This window comes from Falco cherrug, chromosome 12, assembly GCF_023634085.1.
Source record: "Falco cherrug isolate bFalChe1 chromosome 12, bFalChe1.pri, whole genome shotgun sequence".
Lineage (NCBI taxonomy): Eukaryota > Metazoa > Chordata > Aves > Falconiformes > Falconidae > Falco > Falco cherrug.
In genome coordinates this window covers 8,230,031-8,254,364 of record NC_073708.1, presented here as the reverse complement: position 1 = coordinate 8,254,364, position 24,334 = coordinate 8,230,031, and the positions used below count along the sequence as shown (strand labels likewise).

Sequence of the window (24,334 nt, the reverse complement as noted above, 5' to 3'; positions counted from 1 at the left end):
GTTGTTCCGTTTCCCTGAAATTCCTTAGCTCTCCCTGGGTCTGTGGCATTGTTCAGGATGGGATCTGCGTTCTGCCTGGCATCTTATTTCGGAGTGGATGTCTGCTTGTGCCGTGACCTATGGAATCTGTGAAGGTGACATTAACTGGGAGGCACGCATGTCCTTTCACAGCTCTGCATGTTTGCTGCTTGGCAAGGGGATGGGTTTTGTGGCGTAACTTAACACATTCTTGATGAACCGAGCTACCCAGGTGGCTTGAGCTTTTTACATCTGCAGTATGACAGAAGGGGATTTAGAAACAAAATTTCACTTAAAGTTTCCAACAGACAGGTAGTGTTTGAGTTGGGGTGGGTGTTTCTGTGGCCCTTAGTGATACGAACAGCATAAGATCTGCCCAGATTTGGTTTGTGCCTTCTGTTTTCATAAGCAATTAGCCATCAAACAAGCAGTCATTTACCAGGGGCTGGCTGATGTTGCCTTCTAAAGCTCCAGTTTTTTCAGGGGTTGGACTGGACCCAGCATTTGGCCAGCAGTTCTTCACTTATGAAGATAAGTCACTGCTACAGGCTCTGGAGACTGCACATCTTTGCAGCTCCTTGCATGCTTTGCTGAGAACTGGTAGCAGGAAGTTTGAAGCAGCAATTTCCACAGGAGTTGGTGTCATGATTGAATCACCAACCTGCTCAGCTCGTGCTTTAGGAGCTGTCAGAGGATATTAGGGCCAGGAGACCAGGCTGTGACATTATGTCTGTGCAATGCAACATACTCAAGCCTCTGTGAGCAGTTTTTGTCCTGAGTCTTGTTCCTGTTTGGGTTCCCCTGGTTCTTGCAGGGGTCTGGCTCCCTTCTCTAGGCTCGAGCATGCTGCTAATGTCTGGCTGCTGGTGGGTATTTGGTGAGGGGTCTTCAGCCCATAGACCTAGAAGGAGCAAGTTGCCATGGAGAGCTCTTGGCCAGGGACAGAAAGGTCCACAAGATCACTGCTTCCTGGGAGCTGTAACTCGCATCAAATGAGAAATACAGCATGGGCTTGCCCATGGCAGCAGGAGCTTGGTGGAGGGCAGAAAAGTAGGCACCAGAGCCCAGCCTGTCATAGCATTTGCAGATTTGTGCTGTGAAGCTCCCTAGCCTGGTTTACAGCCTCTCTCATGCATACCTTTAGGAAAGAACAAGCAAAATTGCAGGTTAGATTTGACCAGTGGAGTCAAAACCTACTGGATAGTTATCACTGCTCACCTGGCACTGTTAAATCTCACCTAGAAGGGAGGCAGACTTGGCCAACGCAGTTCAGCTGTGACTCCAGTGTTGAGAAAGAAATCCACAGCCCAGAAACTGTTTCCACAGCTGATGATGGCCAATGCTTTTTCCAGCTCAGGGAAGCTGCTGCCAAGAACAGGACAGCATGCAAAAAGCACAAATGCCTCCTCAGCAAGGCAGCAGATGCCCCCGGGCAGCTGCCAGCAGGTTTTCTACCTGCCTTCCTACTTCAGGGAAGGACGTTCCCTGAAAAGCCCAACAGTTGCTTTGACTTTCAGCCTGGGCCAAGTGGGACTTTCATCAACTTCTCGCCTCGCCAGCTGCCATGAAAGCAGCTATGGCAGGTGTGAAATTGCAGGTGACTTGCTTGCTTCTGGCACTCCAGTGCTGTCATTTTGGGCTTTTGACAGCCTCTGAATGGGCAGGAAGAAGGAATCGCACTGAATCCATGCCTTCTGGAGCAGGCCTTGGGTCACAGAGTGCTTGGGTGGAAGGAACAGCGTTAAAGGGGAGACAGGAAACACTTTATTCAGGGTTTATTCCACAGGATGATTCCTGGGAAAGGAGGGGCTGCAATCAAGCAGGATGTATTCACTTTGGGATCTTGGGAAATCAAGCGCAGCTTGGCCTAAACCAAGAGGAAAATAGAGCGCAGCCCACGCTGCATGGAACAGCAACATCCCTGCTTCACCTTATCTCATGTTAGCACAAACAATCCAGATAACATAAAAATCAGACATGGTGAAATGCTGGCTTCACATGAAAAACAAAGATATCCCATGGGGAAATGATATGGTTTGAGTAGAAAGACAGTGGGGGTAGTCCTAAAAGCCCTGTCCTAAGATAGAGGGAAAGGGCTCTCTCCGGTCCTCCCTGTATTTCCTCCTCCTCCTCTATCGCCTCAGTTGGTACCAGGGCACCACAGGTCGGTCCCTGGGTGGAGGGCAGGGGATGCTGTCTGTGTCACGGGGCTGTTCCCAGACCAGACTCTGATCCGGATGGCCCCCAAAGGCTGGACTCTGATCCGGATGGCCCCTAAAGGCAGCAGAGCAAAGCTCTGCAGATGGGTTAGGAACTGCTGGGTTGTTGTCAAAGAATAGAGATCTTTGCTACTTCACAGCAAATCACTTTTGACCAACACAACCCCTGCAAACAACCAGATGTAGCAGAGGCTCTTCGACTCTGTTAAAGGCACTTGTGGAGAAAAACTCACCTGTGTCAGTAACCTCTTGCAACTCAAGGCAGAGGATTTGGCTGAAGCACTTGACCGTGATGAAGCAGTCAGCATGGAGACATGCAGGAGAGAGCAGGGAGACAGCCCACGTTCTCCACTGCTTCTCCTCCTTTCCTGGAGGGAAGAACAGCTCCATCTCTGTTTTGCAAGACCCTTCTCACTGGCCACTTGGGCTCTTCTCCCTGGCTTTTTTGGGTACAGGGCTTGGTGTAGAGGTGACAAACCCCTGCCACATGCCCTTGGAGAGACGAGTGGCAGTTTGCATTGTGCGGGCAATTGGTAAAGCCACAGTGAATTTTGCACACATGACTCAGACACGCAGAGTTTGCTCAGGCTGGTGGCTTATTTGCACTGAAGGCAGGCCAGCCATTCACCTGAATGCATTTGTCACTCTGCTCTTTTGAACCGAGGCAGCTGGATACTGCTGCTGAGGTCTGTACAGGTTGATCTGGTCCATTTTCCTTTCCCTCTATTATTCCCTCTGTCTTCAGGAGTATTCAGCACCCTGTTTAATTTGCTCTGCCTCAGTAGAGGGTTTCACTTTTGGTATAAAATCTCAGCTGATGTGCAAGGAGAAGAGCACTCAGGACATTGAAAAATCTATGCCTTTCCTAAGACTGAGTTTAAAATCTGGATTTTAAAAACACACTGGAGATAAAAAGTTTCTTGTAAAGTAACTGTAATTACTCACAAGTATCTGGCTCAGTGAAGTCATGTAAATGCTGAAAAGAAGTCGGACACAGATCACCCTTTTCTCCAGACTGCAATTCATTCAGTTTGGCTGCATTAAATTCAGAAGCAGTTCCTTTAGGTGCTGAGAAAAGTGTTTCAAATGCTGCCAGACAAAACTAATAACGTATACACGCGCGCTCACATGTCCACACACAATGGGTCAGTCAATGGTTTTGTCCTGTTGCCTTTCCTTCCTGTTTCCTTGCATACGCACAGGGTGGATTTTGGTTCTCAGCCTGTTAAATGGTGAATGACCCTTCGCAATATCCTTCCCTGTCTACCAAGTGGGAGCAAGTCTTGCAGGTCAGTGATAGGAGTTGCGATGGAGACTCCATGGACTTTTAAAGTACTTTATGTGTGTTCCTGCATGATTGGGGAAAGGGAGATGGTGGCAAACAGCAGACAGATACTCTGCTTTCATGTCAGCGTTGAAGCATGGCTCTAGAAAGTGACTCTGTCTCAGAGAAATGCACTGTGCAGGAGTGAACAATCTTGTCTTGGAGGGGTTTTGGGAACATGGACTCCCCCAGATTTTGCAATAAGCAAAGCTAACTTGGAAGGGCAGGTTTCTCCCTGAGCTTGCACCTGAGGAAAGAACTTGTCAGAGGATCTTAGGAAATAAGATTTGAGAAGCTCTGAGAAGTCATCTATTCCAGCCCCCTGTCTCAGGCTGTGAGTGAGACTGCAGGTGGAAATTGGTGCTGTGCACTGTGCACAAAAAGCAGGGGGTCTCTGAGAACCTGGCTGGTTCCCAGTGCAGTGGCACCCCACATCTTCAGGGATGCTCCAAGCAACCCTAGGGATTTGTGTGCCCAGGTCCCGGACAGCGGAGTTTATTTGGTGTCTGAATCTCTTTGGCAATTTCAGAAATCCCAGGCTGGGGCTGTTAGCTCTTCTAACACTCAGGCTGTGGTCTGGAAAAACAAGCACTTGGTTTAATTTCCCAGCACTGCTGATGGCTAAGTCTGGAAAATTCATGCCTCTACTTTGTGTCTGAAACAGAATCATAGAATTATAGAATCATTTAGGTTGGGAAAGACCTTTAAGATCATTGAGTCCAACCGTAAATCTTAACACTGCCAAGTCCTGCTAAACCATGTCCCTCAGCACCATGTCTATGCATCTTTTGAATACCTCCAGGGATGGTGGAAGGATGATGCTGAACTCCTTAGAGAAGAGCTTTCAGACCTTCCCGGGAAGAAGAGAGGACCTGTGCTAGGGAAATGACAGCATGTCCTGTTCTTATCCTCCTGCCCTCTCTATCTGCTGCCAGATACGAGGCCAAACAGGCCTTTGCTCTGCTCTGGGAGATCTGTCCTTCTGTTCCCATGTCTGGAGAGAGAAAATCTAAGCCTTTGGGGTGTTTGAATGCTATGGGAACCGGTGCAATAGGGGCCCTAAAAAAACAACAGATCAGAAAACATATGGGACCACCCCAGCTCTTAATTAACTTAATTGCTGTAGCTTCCATGAAGGTCTGCATGTTTGCCTAGTGTGATGTTTCCGGTGCAGGCAAGCACTGGTCCCTGAGATGGAGTGTAGACATGGTAATGCTATCAGCAGCCCCTTCCTTCCCACAAGGGGCACAGCAGGCCAGACCACCTCCATCAAATCCAGCTGGTGGGCCCAGGGTGCAGGTCTTTGCACCTAGACGTGTAGCCCACTCCTCCAAAGAGGTGCTGCAGGCTTCTCTGGAGAGAGTGGGGGTGAGGAATGGGTTTTGAAAGCTAACAAGGGTTATTACAGCCCAGCAGTTTGACTCGTCTGCCTGTCCACCATCAGAGGATGTTACTTGCTGATTGCTGCTGCAGGGGCAATGAGTCATTCAAGCTGCAGGTGGTCGGCTGATAAATGTATTGAGCCAGCTCACCTGCATGTTCGATGGCACAGTAAAACCACTAGATATTTATAGAAAGAAATTGCATCCTGACTGGTGAAAAGAGAACACTCTAAATGCTCTTAGGTTAAAGAGCACAACTGGGCTGTAGTCCTTTCTTCAGGACTTCAGACCGAGAGAAAGGGTAGTCAAGAATCTTTACTAACCTCTTTTGATGCTCAGACAACAGCAAGTTTTTTTCACTTTAGAGTCACTCTTCCTTCCCAAAAGTATTTGGAGAGCAAAGTCACTCCCAGTTAAACATTTGTCTTTTCATGGCACTGAATTGTAAATAAAGCTGTTGTCCTAAAAATACTACAGATACCTCAAAGTTTCCAGAGGTGCAAAGATATCCTCTAACAACAATCCTTGTGTTGTGCTGCAAACTGAAATTTGAAATTGGTTGTCCAGATGTCTGGTATGGAGCAGCCCAGCCGGCTAGCCTGCTGTTTATAAGGGAGCAGCTATTCCCACATATGTGCTTCACTCCAGCAGAGTCTGGATCCTCTCTGAAGCTCAGGGGCTGGAGACTTGAAGCACAGCAGAAGGAGCTGCCTTGAGAGGTGCAGAGATGTTAGTGATCGAGGAGGGAGAGTGTGGTATCTGATGTGGGCACATCTTGTCTAGCCAGCCAAGCCAAATTTTTATCACCTTTGGATTCACCATGCTGCCCAAAAAGCAAAACAGACATGTAGTAGTGTTGGCAATCTCTGTAGGAACCTCCTGTCTGCCAGATTCTCTCTCCCTGCCCTCCCAGCAGGTGCCAGCTGGGTTTTTGCTTTCTTTCATCCTATGATCATGTTTCATCAAAGCAAGCACAGTCAGGGGATGCAGAGCCCAAAGGCTTACTAAAATTAGGCCTGATCTTTGGTCCTGTTTGTAAGTTGTTTCTAGGTATGGTGACGTCTAACATACAAACTGGCTAAAATCAGGGTTTGCAAGTCCTAAGTGCAGCTATGTTTATATTATTGTTTGCAAAGTCCTTTGGAGCATCTGTGTGCCTGTTAGAACAGAGCAGCAGCACGCAGGCTCAGATCAAAGAGCCCCCGTGAAATAGATTTCAACATAGACAAGCAGCCTACGCTATCAAACTAGCTGACAAAGGAGGATCACGGGAGAAGCGCGGTGGCTGTGATTTTGACACAATCAAACCATGTTTGTGCAGTCCCCATGACTCATTTCTGGAGTCACATAGGTTCACTGTGGAGATCTCTGGGTCTTCTGCAAAAACAACAAATGAACAAGATGTTAAGTCCCAATTAAGTTAATGCGGCTTAGACAAATCTTTCAAGTTGAATGTAGTGGCTTGTGTTTTAGTGGACCTGGATCTTGCTAAAGCTTCTCTTCCCCCTTCCTCCCATCAGACCTACTTAAATAACAGTGGTTAGTAAGGAGGAATTATGAACAGCAGTTCAAACCCCAAAGCATGACCAGAATAGGTGTTTGGAATGGCTATACAAAATACCTTCAAAGAGGTGATGAATAGGCAGCAGAGGTAAAGATGGAGAGTGAAAAGCATGGTTTGTGCCTGTTTTTACACTTAGCTTACGTGGGTTTTTGAATGAAGAGGAAACGCTGATGTCAGGTTTCTGGTCTGGCTGATTGTGTAGCATGCCATGGAAATCATTGCCCGTCAGTAGTGCTGTCCTCACACTTGGGCTAGAAGAGCATTCATTCGGTGCTGGATCTGAAATAACAAATCATCTGAACTGTGGTCTGCTCTTTGGGCATCAAATGTGGTCAAGTTCAGGTCTTCATGAGGATCTGGATAGCCAGCGGTGCTTTGCCAGGCCTGTGCTCAACACGCCTTTGCAAAATGGGCTTCTGAATTGCATGACCCAAGGTGAAGCTGACCCCATTTTGCAGCAGCCTGAGTACCCCCATGATACTCCTCTGGTGCAGAGCTCTGTTTTCCTTTTCCGTGCTATGTGCTGTCCCCATATGCTGCAGCTTGTGAGAAGGAAGGGGATGTATGGGGTGCATCATGCCCCAGGACAGGGGTGCAACTCTGGTCTGGGATATCCCTGTGAGACTCAAAGGGATGCAAGTTCAAAATAAATAAAATGATGTGATTCTCCACTCTTCGCTCACCTGTCCTGGCAACTTCCCTCCCAGCAGCTCCCTCTCTGCCCAGGGAGACGCAGGGGAAATTCTGGTGGCAGCTCTGGCTTGGGGTAAGGGCAAGCTTCTGAAACGGGCAGCTCCTAGACCGTTAGGAACTTTATAGCCTGAACCCAATGTCTTAAACTTCACCTGAAAACAAATTGGCAATCAGGCCTAATGAACGCACTGCCAGGAAGCTTTGCAAGGCATGTTTTTGTTACGACTGTAACTGTAAAGGTCTACAGAGTCTCATTTGACGAACAGACAGCAACATTTTTTTTTTGTCCTAACAAGGTTTCCTTAGAAATGGATCCACTGCTGAATCCTGAGCCTGCCTGGCATATTCTGGGGGACATCTGGCGTAAATTCTTCATTATTAGATTACATTAGTTGCAGCAATAATCATTCACGTGGGATTATTACATCCAAGCTTGTCTCATTGCCTTTATCCTTTCACACATTGTCTTTCCTGGTTCCCCTTCAAAGGACTGTTGTGAGCTTGTGTCGGAGCAAGAAATTAACTCGTTAGTAATTTATGCATCATTTCCTCCAGCCACATGTATTTAGGGCAAGATCAATAAAATATAATAAGGAAGCGAGTGGGTATTGTCACTGTGGGGCTGAAATAATTCATTTTGTATCACTGTAAATCCTTCCCTCACATATGAAAACCTGCAGTCCTGTCTATCATTAGCTGATTTTGCTAGACTGTATCAACAAGACATTGATTCAGCTCCTTTGTGTGCTTGCAGGGTCCGTGTCCTGCTACTTCTGCTCACAGCCACACAGAGTACTCTGAGTGGAGGTTTAAAATTTTGAAAAAGCAGTGTTTCACACACAGCCTTTCTTCTGGCTCCAGTTGTGTAATTAAAGCCGTGCCACCAAACACTGGAGGTTCATTTCTGGAGTGGGTCCACGCTCTGGCAGCTGCTGTGATGTGTTAGGTCTGAGAAAGGGAAAGGGATAGCAAGAGGGATGTAAGCACCACAGCTCAGAGCACAGAACATTTTGCTGTCTGGGAGAACTGGGGAGGCAAACTTGAGTAGATCCGAGAGGTCAGTGGCAGGTTCGAGAGGACCTGGAGTCGTTGACTAGTAATCTGACTGCTGGGCAGCCCTTCCTAGGTTAAAAAAAAAAAAAAACAACAACAAAAAAACCAAGCAACAACAAAAAAAGGAGGGATTTGGATCCATCTTACCCACTGGCAGCGTAAGAATGTAAGAGAGGCAATGCTTGTGAGGAGAAGAAACAGCAGAGAGAGCACCCTGGATTTCTATGGCTCCTAAAGAGGCTTAGAGTTGATGCCACAGGGTATCTTATTTTTCCATGTCTCTTTTCTCCCCTCCTGGCTCAACTCCAGGATACCCTGCAGGGTTCCAGATCCATGAGAACTTGAATTTGAGAAATTTGTTACAATTTCAGATTAAGAATTTCCTGAAAGCGCAAGCAAAACCAACTAGCAATTCAGCACCCTTTCTAGCCCTGCCTGCCTGGACTCCCTGCAGCTGCTTCTGGTGTGGGAGATGTCCTGGCTGTTGGCACTGATGTAGAAGGGGCTGTGTGGCCCACCTTGGCTTTAGCAATGCTCTGCCTGCTGATCCAAGGGGATTACAGCAAATGCAGAGGCTCCAATTTCTGAAAGTCTCTGGAAGGAGGAGTCTTGAGATCACTCTGCACTCTGGGACCTGCGTGTTTTGTTGCTGTAAATGTGGAGAAATCTAGGAGAGGGAGGTGGTTAAAACCCCTTAGCAGGTCTGAGTCACATCCCAGAGGAATATTTTTTGTGTGGTTGTGCTGGGCCGGGCAGCACACAGTGTACACGATGGGGCAGCAAAGTCAGAACAATCTTGCCCTCCGCAACCCCTGTGATGTTGACACAGCCTGAAGGGGAGCGCAGAGGAGATGAGATCCCGAGATTATCAGTGCAGACAGGGGAGAGGAATGTTGTTTGCTTGTAACTCTTCTTCATCTGGACTGGCAAAATCCAAACACTGAGGGAAGATGCAGGCAGACGCCCATGCACGGTTGGAGAGTGTAACAGATAAGCAAGGTCAGGGACAAAGCCAGGGGCTCTAACTTCAGCACAAGAAAAACTGGTCACAGCACAGGCTGGTTGTCTTCTGAAAGCCTTTTGGAGACAAGGGTCTGTCCAGGTCACCTACAGGCTGCTAGTGACACTGCTCAGGAATGCATACAGGCCATTTCTCTCTTGTCACCTGCCCCCACCATCCTCACAGCTTCAGTGAGGCAAAAGCCAGCTTTGTCTGGTCTCCACTGTCCAGTGGTGATGTGGCTAACAGGCTAACACTACCACCTTCTTGAAGGCAAAATTTGTTATCAGATAGAGTGGAAAGGCTTGCAGATGAGAGAAAAAAGATCAACTAGCAGGGAGGAGGAGGGAAGCAGAACTGAGGCAGATGCTCAGCCAGGATGGCAGTTGTTTGCTTGGTTTCGTTCCTTCAGGAGCTGGGGTTAGAAAAGAAAGTGCTTCCAGGAGTCACTTTCTCAGCAGAGCCGCTTCGGACCAATTCCTTTGCATTGTAGGGTCTTTCTCGGGCAGGCTGTGCAGTCAGCCCTCCTGTGGCATTGCAACACCTTCTGCTTTCCAAAGAGACAGGAGCCTGGAGAGCAAACACAGGAAACCCCAGCCCCGGTCAAGGTCTGGGAGGTAAATTTGTAACTTAGGACAGATTGTGAGGATGCTGCTCTGTAATATGTAAACACTTCTCTTTTTCTCCAGCAGCCCAGCACAGCTGAGAGAGCCGATCCCAAACCTCCCTTCATGGTCGAGTCCGCTGAAGAGACAGGACGCAGGTTGGAAATGCAGCCGGGCACACAGGCTCCTTATTCCCTGGAGATGGGCTCCTTCCCTCACTTCTGTAAGTTCTTGCCCTGACCCCGTGCAAATCGGCTGTGCTGAGCAGCACTGTGGGCTCAGCTGTGGGTTGGGCAGCAGCGCGGAGGGGTGGCGGGACACCACTGTGGCCATTGCCAAGAGCTGTGGGTTGCCCAGCCTCCTGGGCACGCTGCTCCTGTAGCAATAGGGACCGACTGAACGGAGCCTTTATGGGAGTTTAATTCACGCACAGGTTTTGGAAAAGAACCGTTGTAGCACTGTGCTGTTGCAGGAGAGAAGGCTTAGTTTAGACACTGGGAAAGGAGTGCTGGGGATGTGGTGGGATGGATGGGCTGGGGAAGGAAGTGGCGGCTCTGTTCCCAAAGGTTTCTGGTCTAATTTGGGGCAGGAAGACAGGTGAGATGAGCTTGCCAGGTCTCTTCCAGACCTGTTTTCTGTGAGTCTGTGCTTTCCTCCTGCAACAGAGGGAAATGAAAGTGTTCAGGGCGTGGAAGGGGAGACTGTATTTATGGGTGAAGGCTGTGATGCCTTATACTAAAGGAGTTCTGGGAATCAGCTCATAAAGGTTAATAAAGGACAGGTGGAAGTTACATGTAAAGCTGGTCAAGAATTTTCCATGACAAGAATACTTCTAATAAGGTGTTTTTTCCAAAAACTGAAGCTCTCCCTGGATAAATATTGATTTTGTCAAATATATTAAACATATGTGTGTATATGTACAGAGAGAGAGAAAGACAGAGAATTTAGCTGGGAAAATGCTGTAATGGTCTAATTAATTTCAGATCCCTTTGAACCTGGTTTGTGTTTTGACCTGACCCAATGTGTTTCACTACCTCTGCTGCAAGTGAAGTCTTTGCAATATATGCGTAACAATATTCTGACCAAAAGGAATATATTTACTTCCCTTTATATGTTTCCAGGTCACATAAAACTTAAAACAGCAACTTCTCTTGCTGCTTTCTTAGTAAATACGTCACATATCCATATCAATATCAAGTTCAATTAGCATCAGCAGATACCCTATTTGTCTGATTCGTGTATATCAGGTAAACCAGTGGCACAACATGAATTGATCCAGTTCGACGCAAAGTAACCTTTGCACCAGGAGCTGAACCCTGGGAATTGAAACCCACTTGTCTTGGGCAGATCAGAGGGCTGGAGGGACTGCAGAGAGGGCAGGGATTGCTCCCCAAAAGCCAGGAGAGATTAACTGAGCACAAGCGGGCAGGCAGCATGCCGAGATGACAAGGTAGCAGGCAGTGGGTAAGCATTTACTGGCTCTGGCTTGGGCTTTCAGTGAAGTTGCTCTCCTCTTCTCCCTGCCTCCCTTCCCTCAGCTGCACAGTCCATGGCTGACCTTAGCACGTGCTGGCAGCCTGTGGGGCACAGCAGGGTCTGTTATCACCTACCACTGCTAATGCCTGCCCCAAAGGCATACTTGCTGATGTCCAGGACTCACAGAGCTGTTATCAGCTCTGAGCATGGCAAGGGGCTGGCAGATCCCTCCTGCGGTCTCAGCTTAGGCCACCTGTGGGGCACACAAAGAGCCTGTGGGTTTAAATCCTTCCCTTGAGCTAGGCTAAGGGGAAGGGGACTTCAGCAAAAAGCACCGTGAGAGCTAGAGACGAACTTGAAAGCATTTTGGAAAAGCCACCTAGGCTTGTGTCTGATGATAGTGCTGATGTACAGCTTTCCAAATGAACTCTGCAATTCTAGCAGAATGTCATGGCTGTAAGACATCCTTGGTACATTTCCATGTTGGCAGAACCCATGTTGTAACCAGGGTATTGAAGAATCGTTGCAATTTTTAAAAATTCTGTTTATTTATTTTTACAAGTACTCCAAACCGTCAACATACCTCAACTCTAAAGTGCTCCCAGGTTGAGGGGAGTTTAAGTCAAATTCCAGCAGTTTTGGAAGATTCCCTGGCTTTTTACTGGGGTGATTCACTTCATACATGAGAAACCACCAGCAAATGCCTGGATGCTCACTGCTGTTTCCTACAGAAACCTGGACAAATAGATGTGCATGTAAGTAATGGACAGAGAGAAAATTATGTTCTAGTCTCAGAGATCTAAAAAGCTGATCTGAGTCACAAAAGCCAGAAAGGCATCCATCCCACCAGCCTACTCCCATCCCTCAGGGTGAAGGAAGGTTACACAGATGCCCTGCCTGGTGCTCAGCCCCAGTCTCAGTTTCAGGCTTAGTCCCCAGACTCAGTTGTCTGGAAGTGATCCACAAAGGATTTGTCACCAGCTGCAGTCAACAGAGCCCCGAGTTGAAGTCTAGCGTGTGCTGCCAAAACCAGCTTGCAGGTACTCACAGGTTAGCCCTTTCCACTCTGCATCTGTCAATAATGCGAGCATCCTTCCCATCCTGACTTTTCTCAGCTGACCTTTTTAAGCGTGGTTGCAGGTTCTGCCCGATCTTCCCTTTGACAGCTCTGAAGATTCATTCCGAACTTTGCAGAGGCAATTGGTTTACGGGAGAGATCAGCAGCATTTCATGGGTGCGGGGCTGGTCTGCCTTTCTCTTCCTCCAAGACAAGCTCACGCACACTTGAAAACACTCATGGAGAGATGGGAGATGCTGCCTTGACCATAGATGAGAGGGTCCCCTTCAGACAGGGAGTCTGGAGTTCAGCTTTTGCATGAGAAAGAAATTTCTGTATTGAAATCAGGGAGCTGGGAAATCGCAGGTGGCTGAAACAACAGGAGCAAATCCTACTGCAACTTTCATGTCACTCCAGTGACCTTCTAGGGAAAAGACTTTTATTGCTGAGCCTACTCCTTCCAGTACAGAGAGGACAGTAAAAGCCCTTTAATTAGCTGATGAGAAGGAGGTTCCTCCTAGGCTAGACCTAGAGTGTTATAGCAGGTGTTATTGCAGTGATGGCAGTAGGGGCAAGGGTGGAAGAGTGGGTGTTTGTTGCAGGTGTTTTGAGTTTCCTTTTGATCTGCTTCAGCTGAAAACCCAAGATGGGCTGTCCAAAGATATTTTTTTTTATACCCAGAGGATGAGGATAGAGGGTGGTATGGAGTTCTCTTGCTGTGATCTTGCTTGCTATCTCTTTGTTCCTGCTGTAGTAGCTTGCTGGGGTGATTTAGAAGTTGAGCTGAAAATCCTCACTATGTGCCTTGTGTGATGCCTGGCTCTGCCACACTCTTCTTGTAAGTCCTTTGCTTGTCTGAGCAATATCCTACTGCCAAGTGAGTGCTACCCCTCTGGGGAGGGGTGCTGGGCTTCCCTTGGGGAAGGGACAGGATGGAGTAGTAGGGTGCTACCTCGAGGCTCATCCACACGTGTGACAATGAGGGTGGAGAGGAAGTCTCTGGGAAACTGCAATAATGCAATCAATGAGAGTAAAGCTGAATGTGCCAGTCTGGGGAGGCAGTGTGTGGGACTAGTGGTGCATTGCTGTGCCCTGCAAGCAACACGTAAGTTCTTCTCTATCTGGGCGACATGAGCTGTCTGGAAAAGGTTTCTCTATGCCATCTCCTGTGGAGGAGCATCACATATGTGTGAGCCTCAAAAAGCCAAGCAGCAGCATGGTGGCTTTGGTGTGCCAGGGTGGTAACGCCTGCTCTGTCCTTGATGTCGGTGGCTGCTGAGCACAGCTCTCCCCTCAGATGGGCCCGGCTGCCCTGTGGGTTTTCTGCAATGCTCCCGTTTACCTTCCTGTTAGGCTTTTTAACAGGAAGCCCTTGACATGATTCTGGCAGAAATTACTCTTGCCTTGGCCTGCCTCTTCTAAGCTTTCTCCAGAAACACTGTTGCATCCTGAATGAGACATTTTGGAGCCAGGTCTTGGATGGCCCGCTACCTGTGAGGGGTGCTGGAGGTGACGGCTGCGGTGTGGGGCAGCCAGGCTGCCTCCACACCCAACTGTCAGAAGTCTTATGCTGTCTGGAGTTTTACAAGGGCTTAATCTGTATTTTTTTGGCATAGCTTATATTACTGAGGTTATATATATATTTATTACTAGAATAAAGCCTCTGTTTTCAGTACTTTGAGGAAGAGAAGCATTACACTGCAAATCTAGTCAGCGAAGCTGCGTTCAGAGACCGAGAAAGGCTTGGGGGTGGATTCTCCTTTCATTGGCACTAGCCCTGCTGGGCTTGAGGGCACAAAGTCAAAGTGCACAAGGAATCTGGATCTCTTTCTAAAAACAAACAAGATCTGAGTTTGCAGTCCCTCAGCACCCTGGGGAGTACGTGGTGCGTCTACTGCAAACCCAGAGCAGATTAAACCAGCTGGACAGTTTGGCAATTTTGAGCCGCAGGCTCACTTCTTTCCCCTTGGTTCTGTCTCCTTGGGGTCCCCAGGTGAAAGGAAGGCATCAGAGCAAAGATGGGATGGGTGCTGGGGGCCACACTTGCTGGTCCTTGGCATAGGAGCGAGCCAGCAAGGTTACAGGAGGATAAGACAGCAGTGTTTTGGGAGGAAGGCTGCCTTGGTGTCTGGCTGGCCCCGGGGGCAGCAAAGGGGTTAAAGCCCAGCCGTTCTGCCCAATCAGTCTGGCTTGCCTGTAATAACCAATTAACAGAGTGTAATTGTGCAAATCCATATGTGGCAGTAATTACCAAGGAGATTAATGGATTCCTTCCTTTCTAAGTGGACCCCACCACAGCTTGCCAGTGTCCCCCCACCACCTTGAATAGGACTTGGTGCGGGGGGGGGGGGGGGGCGGGGGGGGGAAGCAGGAGCTGCTCTTCCCTGGACACTGTGATGAAGCCAAGCGGACAGGGAGGCCCCGCGGGGACTGCCCCGTGCTTGTTTAAATAACCCTTTTCATCTCCCTGCGTTTCCTTACATACAGCTCACTGCTCCCTGGCTTGGGCTCAGCCTCCCGAGGACAGTTCGTGCCCAGCTTGCCGAGCCTGGGCTGCTGCGTCCCTGCCCTCTCCATTGTCCATTCATTCCTCGCTCCCCTTTCCCCTGTTTAGCCCTAATTGCCACAGAATATCGCGTTTGTTTGCCCTCTTCTTTTGTAGCTTTGTTATTTTAGTTGCAATGGGTAATCCAGCAAACTGTTAAAGGCATACATGAGGCGACGAGGGGACAGCAGGGCGCTTGGGGCAGATTTTCAAGCCTGGCAGGTGGGGTTGCATTTGGGGGCTGGCAGCCTGCAGCTGGGCTGAGCCTGCCACAACCTTTAGGATGGGTTTTCTTAAGGATAGATATATGGCCACAGAAGCAAAGAGTGACCCTGGAACAGGTGAATACCTCCCCCTCCAAATGTTCTGGGGGGGGGGGAAACGGGGCACTGAGCCCCACTGAGGAAGCGGTTGCATTGCAGACCTGTCCCCTAGCAGGTCACCACCTGGCCAGCACAGGCTTCTCAACTGTTGCACCAGCACATCGGGCATTTGAGGTGCAAAACTGCCTGTCCCACTCGGGCCAGCCTTGCCGCTGCATCACACACGTGGGTCTGAGCCCTGCTGGCCCACGGTGCAGAGGGAACTGGGAAGAGCTCAGCCTTGTTTCTCTGCTGGGTGATGATCCTTGCCCCTGACAGATAGCTCGTGCAGAGAGTCAGCCCCTGCGGAGGGCTGTTGCGCTGGCCGGGAAGCCATCTGTCTCTGACTGCACGCACAGGGCTGCGGGTGCCCCGAGGGCAGCTGTGCTTGCTCAGCTGGGGATAGGGTGGGTGGCTGGAGAGCTAAGAGCCCTTTAGAGTCTGGGATGGGAGGGAGAGATCACATAATGTTTCATGTGAAGCATCCTTGCATCCTCGCTGCCTTCCTCATCAGGCCAAAAAAGTGATGCTGGGGTAGGAATCTGGGTCTGTGATGTATTTATTTTTACCTTCTGTGTGTAGGCTGGTACCTGGACTTGGGGTAGGCCAGAGCTGCGTGGGCTGGGTGAGAGCATCTTGTGGGTGTAAAAAGCAGCCAGACGGAGCCAGGCCAAAGGTTCATCCTGCAAATGGTAGCTGTTTAGAAGGGAGGTAGGAGCAGAGTGTGCTCAAGTGCCCTTCTCCAGCACATACCTCCCAGCAACCTCTGCCCTGAACTGTTTAGTACCTTTCACCAGTGATAACTGTGCGGGTCCAGGACCGGCTGCCCCCAAAATCTGCAGTGATATCTGCATAGACATCCCTGCAGAGCACTGGCTGGCCCTCACCTGGCTGTTCTCTGGCAGCCCTGGCCCTGTTCACTGCCACATAGTGATGGACATAAATGATCTTTTTCTTACTGCTGACTTGTTACAAAGGCCAAGAACGTGGCTGCTCTGAGGGAACAGCTGTGTGAGGTCCTCCACAGAGACATGAACAAGACTCCTCCAAGGAGGGTTACGGTTGTTGGGGAAGTTTTGGGAGATTCTTGCCTTCCGGTGGTGGGAATGCATGGAACAGTGCATCTTCCTGGAGGACCAGGAGTGGTGGAGAGCACTGATGGAGATGCTGCTTTTGGGTGTGCTTGCTTGGGGTCCTGGGACCAGCCTGCGCTGCCAGCTTTGTTTCCAGCCAGAGAGAGGCACCTGGGCAGCTCTTATGTATTGCAAGTGGGATGGTTTGGGTTTTTTTTGTCAGAGCGCTGTGTCTATTGGTGTCACCTGAGGCTCTTGACTGTTTTAGCTCTTCTGTTTCACCTGACGAAGCGTTCATCAGTATTCATTTTTCCTTGCTGCTGTGTGTCATCTTAGGTTAGAGGTTATATGTGCCAAAGTATGGCATGTAAATGTGTCTCCTGGGTCTGCTCTGCTTGTGGGATTTTGAAGTAGCCCATGTCTTGGAGGAGCAGCTTTCCTGGAAAGCTTCCCACTTGGCCCAGGTGCCCAGGGGGATCCAGAGAAGTACTTGGGGCACTGAGGGATGTCTTGCACAATTTCTGGGATGTTTGAGGTGTTGTGTCTTTGCGGCCCTGAATATTGGGCTCCACGGCTGCAGGATTTAGTCGGATAGGTATGATTTAAAAGCCTCACTAATGAAATAAGCCTGGGGAGACTGATTTGTGTGGGTGTGGCTTGACTCTTAAATGACCAATGTTCCCTGTGGAAACAACCCTTGGCCTATGCTGACTCCCAAACTGTGCTTGGGAACTATCTGGCGGAAAGTGCTAGGGACTGTGTTTACAACCAGCAGGACAGACCCTGGGACCACGCCCTGGAGTGGTGAATTTACTGGTATAGATTAGCCTTTGAGGCTGTGCTGCTGGTCTGGAAAGCTTAAGACATGAAAAGGGACTGGGGTCTAGATTTTGCAGCTGAGATATGTCTTGCTAATAGAGGAGACAGCTCTGTGTTGGGAGAATCTGCTCTGGGATCTTCAGAGCTTGCTTTAATAAACTGACTTAAGTCAGCATGCATTAGCACAGTGCCACTATGCGAGCATGTGTTCCTGTGTCCACGTCATCCCAGGCCCTTTCTCTGCTTCTGCTGTGCAGAGGATGCTCCTTCAGCTCAGAGGCTTGAAAGGACAGGGCCAGAAAGTGGTTGTGGGCAGGTGCTCGCTTCTTTCTTTCTGCTGGGAAGAGATCGGGAGGCAGGGAGCACGTATTTGACAGCGCCAGCAAATGTCATTCCACATCCCTGCAAATTCTTCACGTGCTTGCTGCTTGCTGCTGTGCTGCCTTGTCCCTGTGTGGTGTGGTCCGTGCTTCTCTTGATCCAGGGCTGTTCCTTTCTTTGGGTCACAGGGAATTTTGTCATGCTCCCATGGATTTAAATACCAGCGGATTTTCTGTTCTGTACAGAAGAGCATGTGGCTTTTGAGAGGAGAATGTTTGAAAGGCAATAGAGGGCATTGATGATGCTGTAGCTGGCTCCTTACCTGCCCCTTGGCTGCACAGGGAGGCAAAGGGTTTTAAACAGTTTTTTGAAAAAAGTTTAAATAAAAAAGTTTATTTAAACAGAGAGGAACCGATCTTGTGGGAGAACATTCCGGCTGAGTTTCATGTTGTGTTTGTTCCCCTTTGACAGCCACTGGAAGGTGGGTCCCAGGGCAAGAACAGCTGCAAGAACAGATGAGAGAGAGGTGTATCTGCCTCGGTAAGGCAAAGAGACAGCTTATTCCCCTGAACGTCAAACAGACCAGGCTGGCAGAGTCTTGAACTGGTGTTGGTTGGATCTATAAAGAGATGCTGGCAAAACAAACTTGTTGGCTTTCTGTGATGCTGAAGTCTGCATGGCTTAGGAGACAGACCCAGACTATCAAGAGTAGAGTTGTCTGAGCCACCAGTGGAGGCAGAGGCAGTGAGGGGTAAAGTGAGGTCTTTGTATCCCCCTTCTCCCAGCTTTTTATATGGCCAATTAATGAAGGGTATCTTTGGGTTTCAGCTCATCTTAAATGCATTTGGTGCTTTGTCTTTGGGCAGCAAGACTTGGTTGGGCTTTATTTCTTCCAGTTTCCATACCTAGGCTATGTCTCTGTATCTGGTATTTGTGGAGAGGCTGCATAGGCATGTCTGCAGCACAGCATTGAACAGTGTGTCTCTGGGCAAAGAGGTGGTCTGGTTTATTGTTCGGGAGGGTTTTGTGCGGGGTTGGTTTTCCCCCCCCTTGGTGACTGAGGGGGATTATAGATATGGAGGATTGCAGTGGGCAGGGTTGCTGGATGAAGAGTATTTAGAGCAATGGAAACTTGTTCCAAGACTTTCTTGAAACTCGGAGAGCCATCCCCAGGAAGATCACAGATGAGATCTTCGTGTATTAGAGAAGACAGCAAAGCATTGCAAAACCTGCCTCTCCCTCTTTCATAGAAGCACAGCTGGGTTTAGCGGTGTTTGATTTCCTTTCCTGCTCTCAGGGGACCCAATGAACAGGCTGAAATCTACTGGAAAAAAGTGTTAATGAGCCAGTGACATCTGCAGAAGTGAAGTGGAAGTGGGATTCGGGTGATCTGCCTGGCTCCTGAGGAGCTGCGAGCATCCTGTGAAAGGCACAGCAGCCCCACCATCCCCATCCCACCTCGGCTTATAGAAAATGCCTTGTTGACTGGAGCAAGGACCAAGCTACGAAGGCACCTTGCTGAGAAGTGCTGATGGAAGCTGCACCTTCGTGATATGGTAGATGTGGCTTTTGGGCCCTGGTACACAGAACTTTTGATCTGGATCATGTGACACAAAGTGTGAATCTGGTATAAATGCCACCTTCTTCAGATCTTTTTTAAATGATAGTAATGGGCCAACTTGATAAGGCAGGCTTTATCCTGGATCAGATATGCTGGATGCTAGAGAGCAGACTTAAAAGCACAGGAGAGAAAGGAGTGATTCAGTGAAAGCCAGAGCCCTTGCTATGGCATTAATGTGACAATGTGCAGTCACATGCTTGCACCTGATCGAGGAAGTGCTCAGTGGAGAAACCCCGTGTGAGCAAGCTTGAAGCTGTGGCCTTGCTGGCTCGGAGAGAGCATGGATTTTCTAACCAAAGGTTTTCATTCTAATCCAAAGGTACGTGCTGATGTCCCCTCTCCCATGGCATGATACAGAGGAGCCTGGGATGATGTGTCTTATGATGGATATACATTTTCTGGGCTTTGGGTGTGTGTGTGTGGCTGCTGTGACTGGGACCTTGGGGACTGGGCTGTGACTGGTGATGGCTACTGTGCCCTCTGTCGTGAAGGTATTGTGTGTGAAGCTGTTCCTTTTGGGTACTTCCAAGCCTTCCTCCCCTAAGAGAGGAGCAACTCGGAGCAGAAATAACCCATGTTACCTTGAACTCCAAGATATCCATGTTTGCCTGACTGGTATAAATAGACCATCTGAAGCAGCTGGATGTGATGGAGATTGACAGGTTGTCTCTGGAGTTTTGCACTTGCTGAAGCAGGAGGAAATGTAAAAGCATGAACATGGGGATGCACAGAGTGAAATAGCAAGCAAAGCCCCCAGCTGCACAGCAGGCACCTGCCATGCATGGTGTAGGTGGGAGCCCTTTGTGGCCTTGTGCAGGACAGTGCTGTAACATGTTCCCCACTCTGTGCTGAGCTCTGGTGGCCATCAACACATGCAAGGTCCAGCAGATACCTTGTGTGGCTGGGCTGTCCCTTGTCAGCTCTGTGCCACCCAGCTCAGGCCCTTGCCAAAGAGGGTAACGTAGTCTTGCTCACAGAAATCCAGATTTCCCAGCAAAAGAGAATGAAGAATGGAACAGGATCCAGGAAGGAAAGGCTTTTTGAAAGTTTTCCAGGAGTTCTGCAGAGATAGGCTGGGGGTGGGGTGTGGGGGTGTGTGTGTGTGTGTGTGTGCTGAGTTTCACTTTGGTAGTTTGTTTCTGAGGAGTCAGAGAAGCCCTGAAATCCTTAGGTTTTTGTGACTGAGGGTTTGTTGTGGGGTGGTTTTTTGAGTTCCTGTCCCTACAAGTGACAATGCAGGGTTAACCTGGTCAAGGATCCATTTTCTGTTGAACTATTTCCTCTGAGAAATGGTTGTTGTGGGAAAACAGCAAAATTGCAAGCAGTTGCATAGGCTGTATCTTCTAAGGTTTCTTGGAGAACTTTTTTCATAAGATGAGGAAATCTTGGTCTTCAGGGTGTAGTTTTCTTTGAAGGAAGGCAAACTAGCTGTTTTCAGGCATTTTACAGAAATCCCATTATATAGACAGCAGGGTTAAAGGGTGGCTTGCATTTAAATGACAATCGCTAGGTCCTCTGACACTGATTGGGAAGTTTGCTTGCAGGGTGATATCAAGGAGGTATCAAGTGAACTTTTTTTTTTTTTTTTTTTTACCTGTCATTTGAAAGTCTCTTGCAGAGCACCAAATGACACACCATGGTGGACTTTAAGAGCTGAGTGTTCATTTTCCACAAAAATCTCCTCTGGCCTTTTGGTCAGAGACATGCCTTTGGAACTGAGTGACTTTAGCACTTGCCTATAGAAATCCTGGCTTCATTTGGTGCTCATCTAACCTGGAATCCTGGTTTTATAGCCCAGTTTGCTGCCTTGCACCATGGACAAGAGAAGTCAGGTGCTTACCTTGAAGTGCGAGGAAGTGTGACTCTCCCAGTCGCAGTATTGTGGCTCCTTTTTTGTCTACAATCTTTATTCTAGCAAAGCTAAAAAGGTGGAGTGACCTGTCTGAAAGCAGGCAGGGACTCGCCAGCTCCCAAACCCTGAGCTAGCACTCTGACCAAACCATTGCTTCTCGATACATGCCCAAACCTCTATGTGATGTTAGCACAAATCTGTATTACACGCTTACTTATTCCCTTGCAAACCCAACCCGAAGCAATGGATGCTTTTGACAAAGAAATATTTTCCAGAGGGTCCAAATGGCTATTTTTTTGGACCCACCTTCCCAGGAATACTTTGCTGCATGCTTTTCCATGACGCTACCACTGCTGACCTTTCTGCTCTGGCAAGGGGGAGTCGCTGGGAAGCACATAGGCAGTGATTCTTCGCTGTTACAAAGGCCGGGATTGTTGGCAGCTTGACGCCCCAGAAAGTGTCTAATTGACTTGACTCTCTCTAGCTGGGCTCCAAATGGATTTTCTGCCTCAGGATATCTCGGCATTATAGTGGACCTGTTGTTTTTGCTCCTCGCATGATATTAAAAAGTGCATTGTTGGAGCAGAAAGCGTGAGTCAGAACGGATGTGTGGAGGGAGCTGCCTGTTGCCCTGTGAATGAGTGCCAGTGCAGAGGAGCGGAGCGAGACGGGGTCACCTGCCATCCGCGGTTAGAGGCTGAAAAGTTTCTTGGAGCATCCCAGAGAATGACCTTGGCTTGATGTATAGATGACACTTCACAGTCAGAGACAGATGGATGTAAACCTGCCCTCTGCATCTCTAATATGGAGCATTAGCGTTAAAATAGCTCCTCTTGTAATTTTGCAATGTTTGTCCACATCAATGTGTCTCCAGTGTGGGCTTGGTCCCAGGTGCCCTCTGGGCTGTACGGAGGCCTTGCTCAGGTATCTCTGTCATTGTGTCATCTGGCAGTAGCGCCTGGGAGCGTCTCACCTGCATCTGTGTCAAAATGTACTTGTGCCACCACTGGCGTCTGCCTGGGGAGGTAATTCCCTGGAGGAGTGGGCAGCTGGGCCCTGCAACCAGCAAAGCTGCTGGAGGCGCTTAGGCAGGCGTAAGAGGATTCGGTGACACCGCCGATTAGTGTCAAGGGCCTCATTATGGTGCTGGTAATTGAAGGTCTCCCAAGGTTTAAACAGACTGGGAATTATCTGCCCTCAGAGGCTGCTCTTGGCTGCATGGGACTGTGCTTTCTGCAAGGTAGGCAGAGCCCTCCCTGGAGCAGCCTGGTGCTGGGGATGGTGGCCCATGCCCTGCAGACCCTGGGGAGGGGACCCACAGCAGGTGGCAGCTATGGGGCTCAGGGAAAGATGGGGAAGGCCTGGGTAGAAGGAGAGGGTGGGCTGTGTTACTGCCGGTGTGTTTGTGGTGCTGTTTGAATATGCTGCTGCTGGTAATTGCATTAGCCCGGTGAGGCTCTGAGGCTAATTTCATTAGCTCGGTGTCTGTGGTTATTGCTTGACAAGAGACAACCGTGAGAAAGGACAGGGCTGGCTGGGGAAGGGCTGATGCAGTAGCTCCCTTCCTCTCTTTATCCAGGGAATCACAGGGGGCATTTTGCTTTTGGTAACTCTTGCCTGTCCCGGGCCAACGCCAGCCAGTGCAGCAGATAGATGAGGTTGGGCCAGTCCATCGGTTAGGCTGAAGAAACCCAATTTCAAGTCTCTGTTCTGCCACTGACTTCTTGTTTGGCCCTGAGCATGTCACCTGGTGTCCGTGTGTCCTCCCTCAGAGGCAGCAGGGAGGGGAATGGGCATTTTGGCTCCTGGGGCACTCGGCCTGGTAGCCCCTATTGCACGTCACTAGTGATGTGAAGGGAGCCCCCACTCTACTGCCAGCACTCTGTGGGCAGTGGGTTTTCTCTGGGACTCTGCAGCTCCAAAGCAGTGTGTCAGGAAGAAGATGCATGTGCAGCTGTAGGTTTATGAGGGCTGCAGCCTTTTTATTTGCGTATACTGTTGCCACATATGTTACTGTAGAATGCCCCTGCCTTTAAACAGAGATGGGATGGGGGACTGATGGGCTTCTCAATTATGTTTGGGGTTTTTCTGGTTCAATCCAATAGTGCAAGGAAAATGTATGATACTTAATCTCTAGCTTTCCTGGTTCTAGGTCAGGGTGTGATGTGATTATTCCACTTTAGGCCTTCATGAGTTTAGGGTCTGGCTCCAGAGACCAGCATCCCAAAAGGCTCGGTTGACGGAGTGGTGCTGAGAGGTCTTCCAGATGCTATTCCAATACACTGCTGAAATATCAGCTGCAGTACAATGGCTTTGGAAAGCTAATTGGGAGGTGAGCGAGTCAGGGATGTCAGCACCAGGTTAACATCTCAGCTGGCTTGAATCAGCACTGCTTTGACAAGAGTCCTGCTCTGACCGAAACTCCCCAAGGTGCAGCTGCTGGATGGCAGTGCGCAGCACTGAGTCCCATCAGGTTGTGGCGTGGAGATGGCTTTCCTTCCTAAAATAACAGTGCCAGTCATTAATAATGTCTTCTGCTTTTACATAACAAGGTGGGGGGAGACACAGACAGGAATAAAAAGCATTCAGTTTTTTGAAGTGGTGATGTGCTATTTCTAGTAGAAACCGAAGGGCTGCCTCTAAGGTCCTGCAATACTCCTCGAGAGACTGAGCTGGTTCCTGGAGTCCATCACAGACTGATCTGGGTGCAGGGCCTGGAGCCTCTCCATGCCACAAAACCCATGGTGGTCCCCTTAATGAATTGCCTGGTGCTTGCTTTGCCTGAGGAAAGGGCCTGGAAGGGTTTCCTTAGTCGCTCAGTGTGTACATGTGTTCTGCAGCACTAAGCGCTCACTAACCCAGATCTGCTAAAAATCAATAAAGTAATCCACTTACTGCTTGGGACTGCCAACCTTTTTAAGGAGCTCAGAGCTGTTTTGTCTTCTTTCCTCTCCCCTTTCTTCTCAGCTGGAAGAAAGAGGGATGGAGAAGGGGGTGCTGGCAGTGCTGGACTAAAATCAGGCTCTTTGCTCTGGGCAGATCAATAAAAATAATTCCCCACTAAAACTTCATTAGCATGGAATTAAAGCGGCTGAGATCCCGTGTGGTTGGTAAGATTTAATGGTACTACTAAATCTCAGCACGGTTGGCGCTTAAAACACAAAGCTGCTTTGTTGCTCACACCTCCCTGTCCCAGTGCTGCTGGGGCTGAACTAGCCACACAGCCGGGGCTGCTCCCACCCTGCCCCATGGCTTCTCAGCGAGGGCACAGCCCCCTTGTCCAGCCTGAGGACAAGGGACAAGTCAGGCTGGGTTGGTAGCAAGGTGCAGCTGAAGCAGGTGGAAGCAAA

General features: G+C 49.2%; 1 protein-coding gene across 3 annotated transcripts in view; it reads left to right on the top strand.

Moving 5' to 3' along the window:
• The window catches only part of RXRG (retinoid X receptor gamma), a 51,178-nt gene that overhangs the window by 1,510 nt on the left and 25,334 nt on the right, over positions 1–24,334 (top strand). The window contains exon 2 of one of the 3 annotated variants that reach the window (XM_014277322.3): positions 9,946–10,081. In XM_014277322.3, coding sequence (XP_014132797.3) covers positions 9,946–10,081 — 136 coding nt within the window. Of the gene's footprint in view, positions 1–9,945; positions 10,082–13,212; positions 13,230–22,109; positions 22,225–24,334 lie in introns of those variants that run through there. The other 2 variants (XM_055724857.1, XM_027800629.2) reach the window with 2 other exon arrangements.